The sequence below is a fragment of the Rhineura floridana genome, chromosome 1 (genome assembly GCF_030035675.1).
Source record: "Rhineura floridana isolate rRhiFlo1 chromosome 1, rRhiFlo1.hap2, whole genome shotgun sequence".
Lineage (NCBI taxonomy): Eukaryota > Metazoa > Chordata > Lepidosauria > Squamata > Rhineuridae > Rhineura > Rhineura floridana.
Window position 1 is genome coordinate 62,769,079 of NC_084480.1, and position 20,666 is coordinate 62,789,744.

At 39.6% G+C, this 20,666-nt stretch overlaps 1 protein-coding gene across 6 annotated transcripts in view; it reads left to right on the plus strand.

Annotated features, from left to right (window-relative positions):
• RHOBTB3 (Rho related BTB domain containing 3) overlaps positions 1-20,666 on the plus strand; it is a 57,641-nt gene that overhangs the window by 676 nt on the left and 36,299 nt on the right. For 2 of the 6 annotated variants that reach the window (XM_061622529.1, XM_061622523.1), the window contains exons 2-5: positions 1,415-1,579; positions 1,767-1,992; positions 8,249-8,441; positions 15,352-15,503. In XM_061622529.1, coding sequence (XP_061478513.1) covers positions 1,578-1,579; positions 1,767-1,992; positions 8,249-8,441; positions 15,352-15,503 — 573 coding nt within the window. In that variant the 5' untranslated portion in view covers positions 1,415-1,577. The other 4 variants (XM_061622555.1, XM_061622563.1, XM_061622538.1 and 1 more) reach the window with 3 other exon arrangements.

The following is a 20,666-nucleotide window of genomic DNA, read 5'->3' on the forward strand; positions in this document are numbered from 1 at the left end:
CCAGTAAAACACCAAATCGAGCCCTATCCCTGTTTCATAGAAGGAGGAAAGAGGCAAAATAAATTAGAATATTAGTTTCAAAACACAGCTTTACCATCTAAAACGTGTTTTCCTGTCGATAGTCTGCACTCCAGATTTCTAACACCAGCGCAAATGCCTCGTTTAAAAGAGCTGACAGGCGCAGCAAACGAACCCCTCTTGCACTTCTCTCTTCCCCTCTATGTTTCTGTTACCAAGCTGATGGATCAAGATCGTGCCACCGTAAGAGGAGGTCACGCGTAGTGTTACACATAAACAAATATGCAGCCTCGGCGTTAATACTCTGCAGCCATTATGTTTTGTTAAATGAATTGCATAAATTTTATTTTAGAAAATGACACATTGCAGGGTGTAAGACACAACCTAAAATAATATTTTAACAAATCATTCGCTGCAGATTTAAAGGATTTAAAAAACAACAACAGGAGGACTCAGTCCATATTTTTTTAGTGTGTGTATATTTAATATATACACACACCTATGGGATTTGATGTAGATAGTCTTCTATCAGCTAAGTTCTATTCAGAGTAGACCCTTTGAAGTTAATAGACTTAAGTTAGGCAAATTCATTAATTTTAATAGGCTTTCTCTGAGTATGAACAATGTTGGATACAAGCTATATTCTGTTGATATTACTGCTGAAACTTCTATTTTTATAGTGGAATGTTTGATTTGTGGCAGTACCACCAACAGCAGAAATTGTATCATTAAGAGGTTCATAAAATATTTTTTTCTATTTTTAAAAGAAAACACATGTAGTGAGCAAATTCTTACAGAAAGAAAGATACAATGTTTATTTTGTTCCCATGCAAACATTTTATGTATCTAATTTAATCTGCCTATTAATAATAAAAAGGATGTGGAATGTGAAGCTGTTTTAAAAACAGCAACTCTCTTGCACAAGTGAAATGTCTGAAAGCAAATGTTTAAATTGAGGGCATTTCTTTCTAGAGTGTTGACGCCTCTGTCCTAGCTAGGGCTGCCTGCCTTCCCGCATTTGGGAATGACTGGAAGTGGATTGGCTCCCAGTGAGCTCATGTATTTATGTATCTTTTTCACTCTAGCAGCAGCAACAACAGCAGTGTACTACGTAAGCTCCTTCAGTTCAGTGAGATGCTTCTGTTCCCAATGCCACACTTTATTTTTCTCTTCCCCTCTCTCCACTGACCTAAAAGTACTTTATTGTGTTGGCTCTGCAGAAATCGAGTGTCTCTTCCCTTTGCGGGTGTTAATACCCTTTGTTGGTAGGGTTTACTGACGTCACAAGGCAATGGCTGAGCTGGAAGCTGGTAGCAGCTGAGTTTATGTGCTGATTTCACCTTCAGCAGCAGCAGCAAGCTGTTGTCACAGAGCTAATCCTCATTTTGCCTTGCAGAGAAGATTGCTGAATAGGATGGTGGCAGAAACACCTCAGAGCCTTCGACAGGGTGAATGAAACAGCCTCAGGAAATGGAGGAAGAATAAACCCAGGACGCTGTGGATTAATCATGCAAGCAGATCTCTAGCCACCTTGCTCTCCTGCTTTTGGATTTAAGATCATGTACGTGGGTTCTGTTATTTATTTCTTTAGTGTTTCATATCTGGCAAAAAAGTGCTTTGAAAAATAAATAATAATTTTGTTCTCATTTGAAAACATTTGTTTTTCCTCTTCTCCCCTTCTCCCCTTCTCTTAATTTTGTCATAATAGATGTTTGACACCAGCATATTAAAAACATTGTTTTTTGTAGGTCTGTTCACGTTGTAGCCTTTGGAAACGAAAGAGGTGGATTTTCTGAGGATGATCAGCAAAGGAGTCTGATTTGGACCTATCTTGGGAGAAGTGCACTGGTTTCAGAGACTGAGAGCAGTTTGTTGTTAAACTCTGCAAACTATGTTAGAAACCCTGCATTCACTGAATATCAAGCCTGTGTGTTTGGAAATGTCAGATTGGTGGTACATGACTGTCCTCTCTGGGTAAGAGACTGTAATATGAAATTAACAGATCAATCTTAAACATATTTACTCAGAGGTAAGTCTCAGTGAGTTCCACGGGGCTTACTTCCTTGTAAGTATGCTAAAATTGTAGCTGCAGAGTACAATGCTAACCATATCAACTCAGAAATAAGTCCTACTGCATTCAGTGGGGCTTACTCCCAGGTAATTGGGGTTAGGATTGCAACCTTAGTCTAGTCAACTTCTAAATCAGTACAAGGTTATTATAAGATAGTAAGAAAAGATAAATGAAAATACTGTTTTCTGTAAAATACTGACAGTTGAGTAAATCCATCTCTTGGAGAATCTTGAAAAGTTCAAAAGATACAGGACCATAATCTGCTGTTCCTATATGGAAGTAATGGTTTTCATAGAATAAACACGTTCGTAGAGGACAGAAAATCAATTTCTTAATGCAAACATTTAGCTGAAACAAATAGAATAAAATAGGGTTTGACAATGTTAAAGCAGTTTCAAAAAACTAATTTTCTATGAGGCTTTCAACTTGGAATATGATTGGCAATTGCATGATGATAAAGTTTTGAAAAGTACATGCTCTGTTATTTCTTTTTGTACTGGGTTGGTTGTGAACCAGCTTGGCTCTGTTCCTGGAGTTAGTAATAGGGTCAGTTATCAGGAACCTGATTTACCACTTTTTGATGAGACCTTGGGGAAGTTATAGTAGGTTGAGTTATTTGACTTATGACTCTGTTAGTAAATGTTGTTCATTTTCATTTAAAAGGATTTTTTTCATTCCTTATGTGTAACATCTCCATTTATAGATGTTCTAAAAAGTAATCTGTTCCCATCCACACTTGGGTTGCACCACCATTTTTAGAGCATTTGTGCATGCATTCAATAGGAGCAAGTTGGAATGAGGAGAAAGGAGGAGAAAGGCAGACATATACAATTTAAAATGTAAACATGGGTCCTAGGCCTGAAATGGTTGAAGACTATGGTGCTTAAGATGGTGTATAAAGTAATATCATCTAGGTGGCAGAAGCATTGCTTATTTTGGAGTTGTCTCCGGTATCTAAAGATGTAACATAGATTATTAAAAGGAATCTATCCCCTGAAACTATCTGATGGGCGTGAACAATACTCTTTGGGCCTTTTCCTAAAAAAGTGCTTATAATTTTAAGTACTAAAAAAGTCTCACCCTTTCCAGAGGCGGTGGCATTATATTTCGAACCCTATGGAATGGCAAGGAGAGGGGTCAAACTTGTTGCTGAGACATAGTTTTTGTTTTTTAACATACTGGTTAGGTGCTATACAGCTAAAATGCACAGTATATGAAGGGAATATATAGAAACCAGGTAAAGGGGGAAAAAAGATAACAAATGGCAGGCCGTTTAACTATACAAAGTGGCATTGGTGGAGTGAAGAGAGATTTGTGTTGCTCTTCACTACAATGTTGTCACAAGCATTATTAAATAGTGAATCTATGATCCTGTTACTTTAGTACAATATCTGCTGTTGTAAGGGACAAAACTGCATTTTCCTAGTAATTCTAATATTGAAGCTTGATTTTAAGAAACATTCACCTGGATCTCTGGTATGTGCATACTATGTGTAAAAACAACATTGTTTAGCAAGAACATTTGTTGTGCTATACATCCTATCAGATGATTTTGGAGATTTAACAGGTGGCTAATTATAAAGTAGAGAGCCAGTGTGGTGCAGTGGTTAAGGTGTTGGACTACGACCTGGGAGACCAGGGTTCGAATCCCCACACAGCCATGAAGCTCACTGGGTGACTTTGGGCCAGTCACTGCCTCTTAGCCTCAGAGGGAGGCAATGGTAAACCCCCTCTGAATACCGCTTACCATGAAAACCCTATTCATAGGGTTATTTATTTATTGAATTTATTAGTCGCCCATCTGGCTGGCTACCCAGCCACTCTGGGCGACGTACAACAGAGGCATACAATACGTAGGCATTAAAAGTCTAAAAACAATGAAGATGAGATCTAAGATCTAATGAAGATAAGTCGGAATCAACTTGAAGGCAGTCCATTTTTTTTCAATTATAAAGTAAAAGTTAAGATATCTCTTGCCTCAGGACTCATGCTAAATACCACTTTTTGAAATTTATTCTGGATGTTTAAATGTAGAATGAGTATTATTGCCTGGATCTGTACACACAGCCATAAATATGAAATAGATTAAACTGCTGCACATGAAGTATGCATAGAAGTAAAAGGCAAAACAAAACAAAACACCTATTTGCCACTCTAATTATCTGATCATATATGCAGAAGGGTGACTGAAGATTGTTAAAGGTTGTTAATCTGGGCTGAGCAGTCATGATGCATACATATGTATATGCAAACATATAGAGACAACTGACAGTCAACATTATTGATTCATCTGACCCCATATTTTATGTCTGGAACATGATGGAATCCATCATCAAGTTGGCCTACTTCTGCTATTTATTAATAGTGCCGAAACTTATATTTTCTACATAAGATCTCAAACTGTTTGACTTTTATACATGTCTACATAGAAGTCCCAGCTACATTGGTGTAGGATTGCAGGATAGGAGTACTTCCATAATTCGGCTTTCTTTAGGGATAATACTTTTGCAGCATGTTATTTGAGCACTCCAGATATTTATTTATTTATTAAATTTATATCCCGCCTTTCCTCCCAGAAGGAGCTCAGGGTGGCAAAGAAATACTAAAAACACTCTAAAAATTCTTAAAAACAGACTTTAAAGTATATTAAAACAAAACATCTTTTTTAAGAAGACATCTTAAAAAGCAATTCCAACACAGATGCAGGCTGGGATAAGGTCTATAGTTAAAAGGCTTGTTGAAAGGGGAAGATCTTCAGTAGGTGCCGAAAAGATAACACAGATGGTGTCTAATATTTAAGGGGAGGAAATTCCAAAGGGTGGGTGCCACAACACTAAAGGTCTGCTACCTATGTTGTGTGGAATGGACTTCCTGATAAGATGGTACCTGCAGGAGGCCCTCACCTGCAGTGTAGTGATCAACTGGATATATAATAAGGGGCAAGACGGTCTTTTGGGTATCCTGGTCCCAAGCTATATAGGGCTTTGTACATCAAGACCAGAACCTTAAACTTAGCTAATGGGCAGCCAATGAAATTCTTTCAGCAGTGGGGTGATACCCTTCCCCAGTGAACAGTTGTGCAGCCACATTTTGCATCAGCTGCAGCTTCCAAACCAACCTCAAGGGCAACCCCACATACAGCACATTACAGTAATCCAGCTTGGCAGTGCATGGATAACAGTAGTCAAGCTATCCTGGTCCAGAAACAGCCACAGCTGTCTTACCAGGTGAAGCTGGGAAAAGGCACTCCTAGCCACTGAGGTCACCTGGGCCTCTAGTGACAAGGATGGATTCACGAGCATACCCCAGACTACGAACCTGCTCTTTCAGAGTGAGTACAACCCCATTCAAAGCAAGCAACTGAACAATTATTCAAACTCGGGAACCACCAACCCACAACGCCTCCACCTTACTAGGATTCATAGTTCATTGGCCCTCATCCAGCCCACCACCAGGTCTAGGCACTGGCTCCAGGGCTTACATGGCCTCTCCTGATTCAGATGTTATATGTAAAAAGAGCTGGGTATCATCAGCATACTGCTGACACCTTCCTCACATCTCTTGATGACTGCTTCCAAGGGCTTCATATAGATGTTAAACAGCATTGGGGATAAGATGGTACCCTGCAGCACCCCACAGCATAATTCCAGGGGGCTGAAAGTCAATTACCCAATGCTATTTACAAGTCAGGCAGCAACTCTGGGAATGGCCATGCTGATCAATTCTAGTACAATGTGCTAGATACAGTATATCAGAACAGGTAGAGAAATTACTGTTATGCAAGAGTAGCAATAATTTCAAACCTTCAGAATAAGAGGTACTTTTAAATACGAGATATTTCTAGTTTTGTTTCCTCGTTTGACACAAGTAAAGCCAACAAGTGGGCTTGTAGCAAAACATTGCAGTGTGAAGGGTGCCTGTTTTGTAGTCAGTCAGTCATGCCCTCTTCTAGGATACTCTGTTCGACTGTCCCTTCTGCCCTGTTTTCTGGATTGCCCTCCCACCCAACAGTCAACATTCTGTGGCCGCTCAGCATACCCAGTCCTCACTGGGCTGTTTTGAGGGTTCCTACCTTAAGGCTTTTTCCCTAGAGTTCCCCCAAGTCTGCTGATACTTTTCTTGGGTATGGATTGGACTAAGGATCCGCACTCACCATTGAAGCTCTGAAACGGAGGCAATCATATCTAGAAGAATCTAACTGCCATGAGATGTGGAGTATGTCAAGGGTGTTGGTGTGCATGCAGAAGTCTGGGATTTCAACATTGTTGCTCTTTCACTGAGCCTTTGGTCAGTATTCAGAATGGTGGAATAAAGATTGTACAGATACTTGCCCAAGAGTTAAAGCTTCTCAGTACATTCACCAAACAAGGTTTATTGTGTTAATCTGGTTTTATTAATCTTTCATGTCCTGTTTTGTGTGACTTTTTTTACACTTCTCCATTCCTTCCCCCTCATATTTTTCTGTTCCATTCCCATCTTGTATTCCTTCCCACACATCTGTACTTTCTGAATTCATCTCATGTTCTCTTTTCTGTCCAGTGTTATTTAGAATATTGGGAAATCTAATGCTGTTCTCATTGTTGTGCTTTTTCTGCAGTTCTGCAGATTGCGATTTTACAAACTGAAAAATGACTAGAGCAGGAAATTAATAATACACTATGATTAATAATACACTATGAAAGCCTTTCATCAGCTGGTAATAACTGTACATTGCATAAGAGGCAAGGGCCTTTCCTTTTTCTATTAGTGAACTTTCCAGAATATCTCTGGAGAATCAGTTGTAGAATCTTAGGTTGCCTCTGCTTGTAAGAATAAACAAAAGATTGTTTTTTTCTACACTTGAACATTCAGAATTTTATTATAATAATTAAAATAAGGGAACGAGGAAAAGATTACCAGTCTAAGGAAGTAGGTTCTAGTGTGCTGGGAATGTGTAAGCAAGAGAGAGCTCCCAATATTAGTAAATTGTCCCACAGAAAAAAAATAAGTCAAGTGCTCTTCTACAGTGCTGTGGTGAATTAGCTGTATTTGAACCATTAAAAGAAAGTTGGGCCATACATTAAAAATAAACAAGTGCTTAATTTATTAGGATTTGAACAATTTATTCCATTCTTCTGGCTACGAATGTTGTTTATCGTCAGAAAAGAAGTGTTTATTTAAATTACAATTGGTATTCATGCAGTATGCGAGAGATATTATTATGCCTAGATGAAGGTGTCAGTAATTCAGATGACTTTCAATTACACCTTTCCACTAATTTCTAGAAAGGGCAAATTTTTAAAAAATGAACTGCTCGTGTTTTTAATTTATATTAGTACCTGTGAAAAAATTGTTGTAGCTGCAATTAACTAGAAAATAAAAGCAATCTTGCTTTTTCTTATAAGTAATCCATCAATAAAGATCCTTCGTGGCGCAGAGTGGTAAGTGGCGGTAATGCAGCTGAAGCTCTGCGTACAGCTGGAGTTCGATTCCAACGAAAGGAGGAAGTCGAATCTCCGGTAAAAGGGGTCAAGGTCCACTCAGCCTTCCATCCATCCGTGGTCAGTAAAATGAGTACCTGGCATACGCTGGGGGGTAAAGAAAGGCCGGGGACGGAACTGGCAATCCCTCCCCATATATACGGTCTACCTAGTAAACGTCGCAAGACGTCACCCTAAGAGTCGGAAACGACTCGCACTACAAGTGCGGGGACACCTTTACCTTTAACTTTAATCCATCAATAAATGCAAAACCCAGAAGTACTCAAAACCAGATTGATTGTTGGTCTTGGAGATGGGAGATCTGGATCCAAATTGCTGTGCGCCTGTTAACTCACCAGTTAGCCTTCATCAAGCTGCTGTGTCATGTTCTCAGTTCCCTGTCTGTAAAATGGAAATATCAGGGACAGGATTGCTGCAAAAATGAGTGAGATGAAGCTTAAAAGTCATTTTACATACTAATTAATTTGTTAATTCTGGGCACCTCTATGCAAATTGTTTTAAAGGGGAAAAAAGCAAACAGAAATGGAAACTGACTACAAATTTTGTTACTGGTTTTAGCAACCATTCACTTAATCATTAAAAAATATTTTTTTTGTATTAGTTTTGTGTGAAGGACTATTTCACCCATTGATCTTGATCTATAGAAAATGGTTTAGCTCCATCTTTTTGTTTTATATAGGATATTTTTGACAGTGACTGGTATACATCTCGGAACCTTATTGGAGAAGCAGATATCATTGTGATAAAATACTCTGTAAATGACAAGTCTTCATTTCAAGAAGTAAAGGATATTTATGCACCATTGATAAAAAAAGCATTAAACCACTGTTCAATTCCAGTCATAATTTCTGCTGTTGGTGCAAGACAAAACGGTATGTGCTGGAGCTCATGTTATAAACAGCTAAAGTACCAATATGAGGCTAAGTGTTGGATAAATCATGGTAAAAATGAATTATGCTATTAGTCCAATCATGATACAGCTGGTGCTGCTACAGAGTTGATTAAAAAGTGCCGATGCTGAGTCACAAAACATTTGTTCGTTGGTTAGATCTGTTACAGTCTTGCTCCAGAATCTCCGCATTACGATTGGCAAAGCACGTAGGTTTACTTGCAATGTTACTGGGGCTAAGGAAGGAAATGCAAGTTTGCCAGTTTAGTTGGTTTCAGAATTGCAACTCTTAATGTGTTGCAGCAGAATGCTGTGCACATTTACTTGGAAGTAAGTCCCACTGTGTTAAATGGGGCTTCCTCCTGAGTAAGTATGATTAACAATGCAACTTTAAAGTGCTTATTTACATATCAGTAATTTGTGCGGAGGCAACTGCAGGAAGCAAAGGTGTTCTTGCCATTGTGAAAAATAAAAATAAAAATGGAGTGTGTATATATGAGGCATTGTAGTCTGAGGAGATAATGTTAATTACACCTGAAGTCTGCATATATTTTTCTAGATAGGGAGATTTTAATAACTATAATAGCAAGCTAAAGGGGAAATTTTAATAATGAGAATAGTAAGCTATAGTTATATCGATCTATATACAGTCCAACAATGAAGGAAAAGTCAAGTAAATGCGCAGTGAGAATGATCTCAGTACAACAAAATAACATTGCATATTATACATTATCAAAATCCTTCACAAATATGAACCAAGACTAAAATAATTCAAGATTATAATCTTGCAAATTAATACTTTTGTTTGTTCTTTCAATGTATCAATTTTGTGGGCAACAATAACTTCATAACATCATTTCATTTATTTAGTCTGCATGCTATAGTACAATCCCAGGAGTTAAGCGCCCCCCCCCCCAAAGAGGCAGACCCCTGTCACTTCTGCATTCAGAACCTGATGTCATGCAAGCTGTATTGCTTGCACTGATGCCCCTGTGGGACCTATTAGCTATGTAGTCTGTTGGGTGTCCCAGTCACTGTAGGAGTTTAGTTTATCTGAGTGGATCCTGCACAGTTGTAAGTACATTTAAATGACCCAACTACATGGGCAGGGGCTGATCACAAATGCCTATCCCATAGAATTGGTATCTCCTCCTGACAGTTTCGTGCTTTGAACCCATGAGATCGTTCCTTGTCTATAAGGGACCTACTCATGAAAAAGTGGCTTAAAGGGCCCTGAATTGCCTGTAAAGAAGCAACTCGTGTTGGACTTGCATGGAGAGACCCAACAGACTACATAGCTAATTTTTTAATCCTTTAATTTTTTTAAGGGATTAAAGTTTAAATCCCTTTTGAGCTATGAAACTTTGGTTAAATCACTGTCTAACCTATTCTACTGTATAGGCTTGTTGTTAGGTGAAATGCTGGTTTGAGTGATGAAACATTGAATGTGATTCCCTGAAACATTGGGTGGCTATATTCCTGTGGATAGCGCCTTAAATGATAAAACAATAATTTTTCACATTTCTATAGCACTCTCTCAAGTGTGTAAAGGCCTGTTGTCACTCTCATTTTTCTTCGCTTGTGCATGAGCAAAGGCCAGTGTTGTAACTTCAGCTGTGCCATTGTTTCCCAAACTTCTGACCGCTGAGAGACGTATTTGAAACCTTACACCTGAGAAGGTTTACTTCAGAGTAGCCACAATAGTGTTATTGTATGAGTCACATTTTTGGGTATGCCTCATCTTAGGTAGTTTTGCTGTCTGTCTGTATCAGGAGCAATTGAGTGATCCAATCACATCTGTGGTAGAATTAACCTGCTGTCAGTGGAATCTGAATGGAAGGAAACTTGGCCAGAGCACTGGCTAATGGAAAAACATAGTGGATAGCCTCTTTAGGGTGGGTACTTTAGGTTCACCAGAAAATGGAAATTTTCATATAATGTATTTCTTGTGGCATACTGGCAATTCTCTCGTTGCATACCAGGGTGCCTGCCCACTGGAACATTGCTTGGGAATTTATGAGCTGTGCAATATTCATTTTAGTGTCATTTAATGAGTTCAGATTAAGGCAATATTTGTGTGAAATCTGATACAGTGTCAAAAGTAAAAGTCCCCCCCATAGCTTCTTGCTTTCTGTTTTTTCCCTGCTTCTGCTGCCTTCTAAGCTAATACGTTTATTGGAAAATAGTAGCAGCAGGGTAATCTATCATTTCTTAGTTGGAAGCATTTGCTAAAAAGTTCCTTTGTTCTACATTCACTAATACATTGCTATGCTTTTGTGCCTTAGATTGTTATACATTGCAACTTCTTTAAGTGGGGTTATGTAACACAGCTGCTGTATTACATAATGATAATGAAATCTTAAAATGTGTTGCATTGTGAGTCCCAGTACTTTGCAAACTACTTCTGTATGGTCGACCATTTGAAATGCTTTTGAATTAAAACACAGTTCCTTGTGCCTTCTGATGCAACTGTACTGAGTGGCAGCATGAAGGAAAAGAGGAAACCTTGCCCAATTCAATTTACATATAAAAAGAGAATAAAACATTATTTTGTTTCTCACTGCTTTGTATGAACCCATCATACAAAGTCTACATACATGCCATCAGCTTTAACTATAGTTTCAACCTTTGTAAGATTGTAATATAATAATAATAATAAAATAATAAACTTTAATTTATAGGCTGCCTATCTGGCCAATGGCCACTCTAGGCGGCTTACAGTAAAATATGATAAAATACAATAAATAAGATGTAGTCAATACATTACATACAAGTTCAGTATAATAAATTATCAGCATTTCAATACAAGGCTAATTTACCCTAGAAGTCTCAGAGGTTGGAAAGGCCTGGTTAAAGAGCCAAGTCTTCAGGCCCCGGCGAAATATTTCTAGGGAAGGGGCATGTCGAAGATCTATTGGGAGGGAGTTCCAGATCGAGGGGGCCGCCACAGAGAAAGCTCTCTCCCGAGTCTTCACCAACCTAGCCACTTTAGTTGGCGGGACTGAGAGCAGGTCCTGTGTGGCAGATCTCATAGGGCGGCACAATTTATGACGGTGGAGGCGCTCCGTCAGATATACTGGGCCCAAACCGTATAGGGCTTTAAAGGTTAATACCAACACCTTGAATTGAGCCCGGAAAATAACTGGAAGCCAGTGGAGATTGTAAAGCATTGGAGTAATATGATCGTATCGGCGGCTATTCGTGAGTAAACGAGCCGCCGTATTTTGTACCAGCTGTAGTTTCCGGACTGTTTTCAAGGGTAGCCCCACGTAAAGCGCATTGCAGTAGTCTAAACGAGAGGTGACCAGAGCGTGCACTACAAGTGGGAGCTGGTGAACAGGAAGATAGGGTTGCAGCCTTCGAACGAGGCGCAGTTGACCCCAAGCTGCTCGGCACACCGATGAAACTTGGGCCTCCATAGACAGCTCGGAATCAAGAATCACCCCAAGACTGCAGACCTGATTTTTCAGGGGCAATTGTACCCCATTAAATATCAGGTCGATGTCTCCCAATCTTCCCTTGTCTCCCACGAGCAGTACTTCAGTTTTATCAGGATTCAGCTTTAGCCTGTTTCTTCCCATCCATCCACTCACAGATTCCAGGCACTTGGACATGGTTTCCACAGCCGACTCTGGTGAGGACTTAAATGAGAGGTAGAGCTGAGTGTCATCTGCATATTGGTGACACTGCAGCCCAAACCTCCTGATGATGGTTCCCAGTGGTTTTACATAAATGTTAAATAGCATGGGAGAAAGGATAGAACCCTGTGGCACACCGCAATTGAGGGGCCAAGGGTCTGAAACCTCATCTCCCAATGCTACTTGCTGTTGTCTACCGGAGAGAAAGGAACAGAACCAGTGTAATACTGTGCCTCCTATTCCTAATCCCTCCAGACGATCCAGCAAGATACCGTGGTCGACGGTATCGAAAGCCGCTGAGAGATCAAGGAGGACAAGAAATGTGAGTTCTCCCCTATCTAATGCCCTCCTCATATCATCCACCAGAGCGACCAAGGCTGTTTCTGTTCCATGTCCAGTCCTGAAGCCTGATTGGTATGGATCTAGATAATCCTTTTCATCCAAATGCGCTGACAACTGATTGGCCACCACTCATATACATGTATATGTATATGAATCAGTCTGATATTTATCATATCTGTTTTAAAGATTGTGATTATTCATTGGTGTAATACCTGATTCCTGACTGGAATTTCTTTACTAGAATGCTAGGGGGAATTTTACACTGAAACTGTAAAAGAAGTTTACAGTTGCGTGTTAGTCAAACTGTATGTAGTCACAGTATTCCATACCCTTGTAACTTCCAGATTGGATTATTGCCTGCACTCTACCTGGGGCTACTTTTGAAGACAACTTGGGAACTTCAACTGGTCTAAAATGCCTCAGCCAGATGGAGTGGGGTTCCCTTTAGAACTCATTTAACCCCTGTTTTAAAACACCTGCATTGATTGCCAGCTTGTTTCTAGGTCCAATTCAAGGTGCTCATGCTAATGTTTAAAATCCTAAATGACTTAGATCCCAAATATTTGAAAGACAGCCTCCTTCCCTACAGACCCTCTCAGAAGCTCAGGGGTGGAGTGGCCTGGGAGATGGCATTCTCAGTGGTGCCCCCCAACGTTTTTGAACTCCCCAGTTAGGTGCATCTGACAACTTAATTGTACTGTACAGTTTTAGGCAAATGGTGAAGACACACCTCTTTACCCTGTCCTGTGACACCTGAGAGGTATATTTTTAGGACCCACCCTATTTAGTGATTTTAGGTTGTTTTAAATTGTTTTTAATGCTGTATTTTAGATTTGTTGTAACCTGCCCTGGGACCTTTGGGTGAAGAATGGGTATTAAATGTCTATTATTGTTGTTATTGTTATATGAAGTAAACCTTAATAATTATCCATAGATAATGAACCTTGTGCTTGGTAAAATTTGGTTCAATGTGACAACATATAGGCAGATATTTGTATGAGCTTGTTGTATCCAACTGAATTATACTCAGAGTAGACCCATTAAAAGTAATGAATGTATTTTAGTTATGTCCATTAATTTCAATGGGTTTACTCTGAATATGACTAACATTTGATACAACCCTATATTTTCATTATTTTGCTATGCTTCTACAAGGCAATAAATTATTTGGAATTGTTGATCATCAGAATATACATAAACATATACATACCATTGCCTTTACAGGCCTGTCAGTAGATAGCTTTCTTTTTCATTAAATATTATCTGATGTGATTCACATGCAATTTGATATATTCTAGAATTTACAAGATATTAAATTTAAAGGACAAGGAGATCCTTTTCTTTTTGTATATCAGTGCCATATACATGGATAACATAATATAATAATGCACTTAAATATTTTTATTTATAACAGAACTACTCTGTTTTCTAGAGGAACACATTTCTTCCAGTTAACAATGAAAATAATAGATAATGCTGTCTGCCAAGCCTTGTTTACTCTGTCTGCAGTGTCCTATTGACACTGCCTAGTGAGGAATGCAGAATTCTTGTGTAATACCATGCTGACTGAAATTTAGAGGAAATTGTGGTCTGGAAATGTCATCGTAAAGTGACACAAGCTTTCCTCATTATTTGTCTTTTGATTTATAATGGCCTACCACTGAAAGTACCCGGCATATGCAGGGGGGTAAAGAAAGGCTGGGGACGGAACTGGCAATCCCACCCCATATATACAGTCTGCCTAGTAAACGTCGCAAGATGTCACCCTAAGAGTCGGAAATGACTCGCACTACAAGTGCGGGGACATCTTTTTACTTTTACCATTGAAAGTTGTATTGAATTTTTGAAACTTTTGATAAATTGAACAGTGAAGAAAAAATAGTAAGACACTTATTTTCAGTTTTGGAGGAAAATACTATGTTGTCCACATTAATCTACTTAGTTAAATTGATTAATAGTAACTATATTGTTATAGAAACAGAATCTGTCCCTTGGTATTATATGCAAACCAGTGGAAAATATTTGAAATCCAAAGAAACACCAGCAGAAGGGGGTGGTTGGAAGGTGACTTTTTTACCTCCCAGCAATTCCCCTGAGGTCCCCAGTAAACTTCTTAATGGGATGGGCTGTGGTGTTGGGGCCTGGAAGGCAGGGAGGGGATTGCCAAAAATAGGGCAGAGAATCTTCCATGAGCAGGACTCACAGAAAGTGCCTCCACCCAATTTTTGGTGACATCACAGGCTACCGTTCATTAGGGTCCTCTGACCGTCAGGAGAGGCTTTGCTGCTGGGTGAGGAGAGGAAGTCACCTACCCATGTTTCTCTAGATCCAACCCTTTGAATATGTTTTCATGTACAGTTATTTTACTTTTTATTAAGGCTTACCTAATTTAGAATGTTACTCCCACCTGTTACAAAAAATAAAGTATTAAAATGTATAGGTATTCTGTCATTGTTTATTACAAAGTTGCATTAGCAAATTCTAAAACTGTTAAGAAAGCTATTGATGAAAGAGGAACGATCATAAAATGGAACACTCCAAGCAGGATACCATGGAGTGAGCTGTCTCTCTTGGCAAAAACAGTAATGCCAAAACAGTGATTTTGCTAAGCCATATCAAGAGGGATCTTTGTTCCCAGAAAATCTCAGTACAACCAAAGCTGTTGTGCACCTGATAAACCACAAATAACAGGACACATTAGAAAAAATCCTTGCAAGAAAGAAGAGTAAAATCTACTAATAATAGTATGATTCTTGCTGGAGTGGCTCTGGACAACCTCAGAGCACTTGTATTCTTTATGCTGTTAATGGTTTTAAAATCTTGCCTTTTGTTAAATGCATTATTAATTAATTAATAGGATTGAATAAGGGCAATGTAATTAAAATACTTTACATTAATAATTTGTTTTCTCAGAAGTTCCCTGCACTTGTCCTTTGTGTATCTCAGACAGAGGGAGCTGTGTTACAGCTTCTGAAGGGATACAGCTTGCTAAAGAACTTGGAGCTACTTACTTGGAACTGCACAGTCTCAATGATTTCTACATTGGGAAATATTTCGGAGGAGTGGTAAGTAGAAAATAACATCAGAATGATCAAATGAGAAGATGTAAAATACTTTTTAAAATTTAGACTTACGATTATGGGGGCTGATGTATACATCAGGTATTCAAGATCACAGTGCCTCCTTTGACCTGAAGCTCACTGAATGACATAGGTCAAATTATACTTTTTCAGTTTCTTAAACAGTTTATCCCCACAAAGAACCAGTATGGTGTAGTGGTTAGAGTAGAGGTGTCCAACACTTTTTTGCATAATTTGCCAAAATTGTGGCAAATGTGTTAACATTTTGCCACATGACAAAAAAACCCCTGTTTTTGGAGGCAGAAAAATACACAATCTTTTCATTAGATAATTCATGGCATGGGCGGAACTTAAATAGTGCATGGGGATACCCAGGCACTACCAACTGGGAGGCTGGCTGGTCTTGCACTACTAGCTCACACAGGCTCCAGGGACGCCAAGAGACAGGTACTGGACGTACAGATGTATCCAACAGGGGCCACAGTCCGTCAGCTTTCACTTAAAAAAAAAAGTTTCTCGCCTTAGAAAAAGAGTTATGAACAAAATGCAAGCTCTCTCCCACCCCACAATTTCAGGGAAATGAGCCAGCCTGACTGCTCCTTCTTTTCTGTGTTTTTAGCCAATGAGTGAAGTCATATCTGTGATTGATCAGTGATTTCAGTTGTTCAGACACTAGGAATCCCTGAGGTCCCAAAGAGCTGTTGTTTCCCCCTCCCTGGAGCTTCTTTCTGGTTTCTGGCTTCTCTTTCCTTATAACCTCTGTTTGAGCTCAGGTACTCTATATAAGTAAGTGTGGATGGATGTTAAAGAATCCCATGGTATACACATCTACTCACAAGTAAGTCTTTTTCTGTTTAATGGGGCTTGAGTGGGTACAGGATTGTAGCCTAGGCTTTCTTGTGAGGAAGGGGCAGGGCTTATGGTGAGAGGGTAAGTTCAGCACACCAACCTGGGAGTAAGCTCACTTGGAATACAATCTACACACACAATAATCATGCCAGATTGGTTGAAGCCTGGAGGTATACTAATGGGGGGGGGGAGAAGAGAACAAAACATACCTCTCCCTTTACAAAGATTCATCACTTTAGTTAAAGGAAGCAGAAATTTGATGCCTGTGATACAAGCACTAATTCCCCTTTTGCAGTCATTTCATACCTCCTGTATCTTCACAACAGCCATGTGAGGTAGGTTCAGATGAGAGTTGGTTGCTCATCAGGCAAAGCAGTCCAACTAAGAGTAAGCCGGCGTAAGTGGTGCCACCGCAAGAGAAGCTGTTGTGAAGTTCCATGACATCCAATTGTCATTCAGGAGCCTCTGGCTGAACACTTGCTCAGCCGGGAGCTGCATGCAGGGAGCAGAAAGTAAAAGCCTCCTCTCCCAAATACCCCTATTGGAGAGTAAGCCCTCACCATTGACTTCTACTGTACAGTAGGGCCCCACTTTACGGTGCTTCGCTTTACGGCGCTTGTTCTGCTTTTACAGCGGTTTTCGGGCATCGCACGCCATTCTATTCAATGAGTTCCGCTTTACAGCAGCTTTCGCTTTACAGCGGGTCTGGAACATAACCCGCCATACGAGTGGGGCCCTACTGTAGTTATTTTCTTAGACCGCCCTTGTTTCCCAGTGTACATTTTGCCTGAATTGGGACGTGCAGGAACACTCTGAACACAAGCTGGATTTGGCCTAAGTCCCCTCACCTTGGCCTCTCCCCTGACATGCCCTCAACATGCCCCTTTTTCAGGACTTACACTGGCATATGCCAGCTTCACTTATGCTAATCTCAGCTGAGCTGGCTGAGTCCCGGCTGAGCCTGGTTGAGAGGCTTACGCCAGCCTAGTCTGGCTGACCCGGGACCCAGCCAGCTCATCTGGAGATCTGCTGCATCCAACTCACCTCAGCCTGACATAAATACAAGCTGGATTGTGCCCTAAGGTAGGAAATGAGCAAAACAATGATGAGTTAGGTAAGTTTAAAATGTGAAATGAGTACTCATGTTTGCCATGAAAAAATCAGGAGCTGTATATATAGCAATCAAAGCATGAGGGGCTGTTTTCCTGGCTTTATGTGTGTTTTTATTTTTAGCGTCTCATCACCTGTGCTGTATTACAAATTATATTGTTACACATGCTAATTTTTAATATATATCAAGTGGCCCAAATGTTTTGTTGCTCTAATCTTTACAGCATGAACAGTGCCGTGGTGGAATGGACAGAAATGTTCGCTGTGTGTTTCATAACTAGAGTGTTGTTATCCAATCTTGGTTTGTTTGTTTTTTCTAGGAAATGCAGCAATGGGATGGGGAAGGGATCTGGTTAAGTTGACTGTAGCAGCACTATGTGGGGAAGAGGTGATTAGTTGCTTTTCCAACCCCGGGGGAATATGGGGGTTCTTGGCGGTGCACTGATGCTGCTAGTATAAACATTTAAATGGGTTTTTGTTGTTATTCAAAGAGATCAAGATCTTTCTATTTTATTTTTACAACAAGCCTGTGAGGTAGGTTAGGTTAAGATATAGTGACTGGCCCAAGGGCACCAAGTGAGCTTCATGGCTGAGTAGGGATTTCAAATTCTTTTTGGTTAAATATGAAAAAAGGTATATTTATTATGAAATATTAATAAATAACCACAGCAAATGAATACGGTGTTTGGTTTTAGCTATTTAAATCTTGAATTTATCCCAGCATGAGCATGTGAGAGAACTGCTGGAAATTTTAAATCATGTTTGCCAGGCTATTATTATACATCATTTTTTCCTTATTATCATTATTATTAAGATTATTATTATTATTATCAACAACAACAAATAAAACAAACAGCCAGGGTTGTATCCAACTAAGTTTTACTCAGAGTAGATCTATTAAAATGAAAAAACCTAAGTTAGCTGTGCCCATTCATTCCGTGTGTCTGCCATAAGTAGGACTACAATTGGATACAATCCCCCCAGTTTTTATTTATGGGTTGTGTCCAATGCTAGTCCTACTCAGAATAGACCCATTGAAATGAATGGGAACGGCTAGCTTAGGTCCATTCATTTCAGTGGGTCTACTCTGAGCAGAACCAAGTTGGATGCAACCCTATTTATTTACAATTATATTTTATTTTTATTTATAATTCAATTTTAGGGTATCTTTTATGTCTTGCCATTTCTCCAGTGACCTCAAAGTGTATATTTGTTCTTTCCCTCTTCACCACCGCATTTCTTCTTCACAACAGCCCTCATTTTGTTTATTGCTTATAACCTACTTTTCCTTCGTATGGGAAGGTTAAAGCAGCTAACAGCAAACTAATGAATGCAAAATATCAGAATAATATCAGAACAAAACATGGTCTGTATCAAAACGTAGAACAGGTTGAAGCTCATGTCAAAGCAATAATACAACAAGGCTGCAATCCTATATACACATACCTGAGAGTAAGCTCTATTGAATACAGTAGGACTTGTTTCTGGGTACACATGTATAGGATTGTACAGTAAATTATTATGGAAGAAGAAGATTATGTATAATTTAATTTAGAATGCTTGTATTGCATTTTATAGCCCCATGAGTGCACCACCAACTAGGCAGTCACCATACACCCCTAGTTCAGGGAAATCTGGCATAAACTCAGACTACATCTTAACTTCACCTCCAAATTTTCATCTAATATCTGCAAGCTATATTTTGATTTTGCCATTTTTACCTCATAAAAAGTTGATTTGCAGAGCTACACTAAACAAAAAATTGAAAACAGTTTTAGAATAACTATATTTAGAACTAACAATTAAATCATCTTTCAAATGCTGAGTGCTTTGAAGTAAAATTACATGCATATTGAAAAGGTGCCTCTCCAGAAAAAGAAGTCTCACAGTCTCTTGAGATAGTTGAGAATTTTAGATGTCAAAGTGAAATGGATCTTGCATTTTGCAGTTTATAGGACCCAAGGAAGAATCTGTGATTGTTAAGGGCAGATGGTGGACGCTTTTTTGAACTGGTACATGCATAAAAGAATTTTATTTCACAATTTGTTTTTTTTAAAAAGGTGATAGAAGTAAAGCACCAATTTGCCACAAGTCAATGCCATTTCGCCATATGTGATGAGTGACAACTGTGTTGGACACCAGGGGGTTAGAGTGTTGGACCACAACCTGGGACGTCAGGTTTCAAATCTCCACCCAGCCACAAACCTCAGTGGGTGACCTTGGGCAAGTCACTCTCTCTTAGCCTAACACCCTCACAAGGTTATTGTGAGGATAACATGGGGAAGGGGAGAGCCATGTACACCACGTTGAGCTCCTTAGACAAAAGATGGGATATAAATATAAAACCTCTGTGATAATCTAAACTTTAGCTTAACGTTACTATAAAGAGTTGTTCAAGAATAAATTGTGTAAGGGAAATAAATGGTATAATTGGCACGTTTTGCTCAAGGTACTAGTGAAGATCATATGAAGAAGTGGGGATGTTCTCACAGACAGAAGTCTTGCACTGCCTCTCCTCTCAGCCATTTTTAACCCTTCCTCCATTGTTCAAAATCTATTCTATTGCAAGGAGAAAGCCTACATGTTTGAGAAACATGCCACAATTAATACTTGGACTATGAGGAATGAAACTAAAATGAACTGAAATGCACCAAAAGTGTTGCAGTACAATCCTAAACATCTCTGCTCAGAAACAAGTCCCTTTAAGTTCAGTGGGCATTGCTTCCAGTCAGTGGGTGTAGGGTTGCAGCCTTAGTCTGGATGCATCCTCAGCTTTGTTTAGTTGTAGCATGTGAGGAGGGCTGCTGCCATTGTACTGTTGTCCCAGCTGTGGCAGCGCTGCCACTGACTGGGATGGAACAGACAGGGTGACAGAAACCCGGGGTTGGTGGTGGCAGTGGGCACATGTATGCATGTATCTGTGCACACTGCTGTCAACCCAGCATTTCCGTGCCACTGACCTGTCCTGCCTCATCCTAGTCTTGGCAAGGAGTAGTACTGCTGCTCTTTGAGTGTGGTACAGTGGCAGCACTCCCCACCTAATATATCATGACTGGCTTTGTAAATAACTTTGACTGTAGTTATATGCACACTTCCTGGGAGTTCATGTCCTTGAAGTCATTGGGGCTTACTTCAGATTACACATGCATAGGATTACACTGTTAATTAAACAGAGATGCAGAGTGGTAA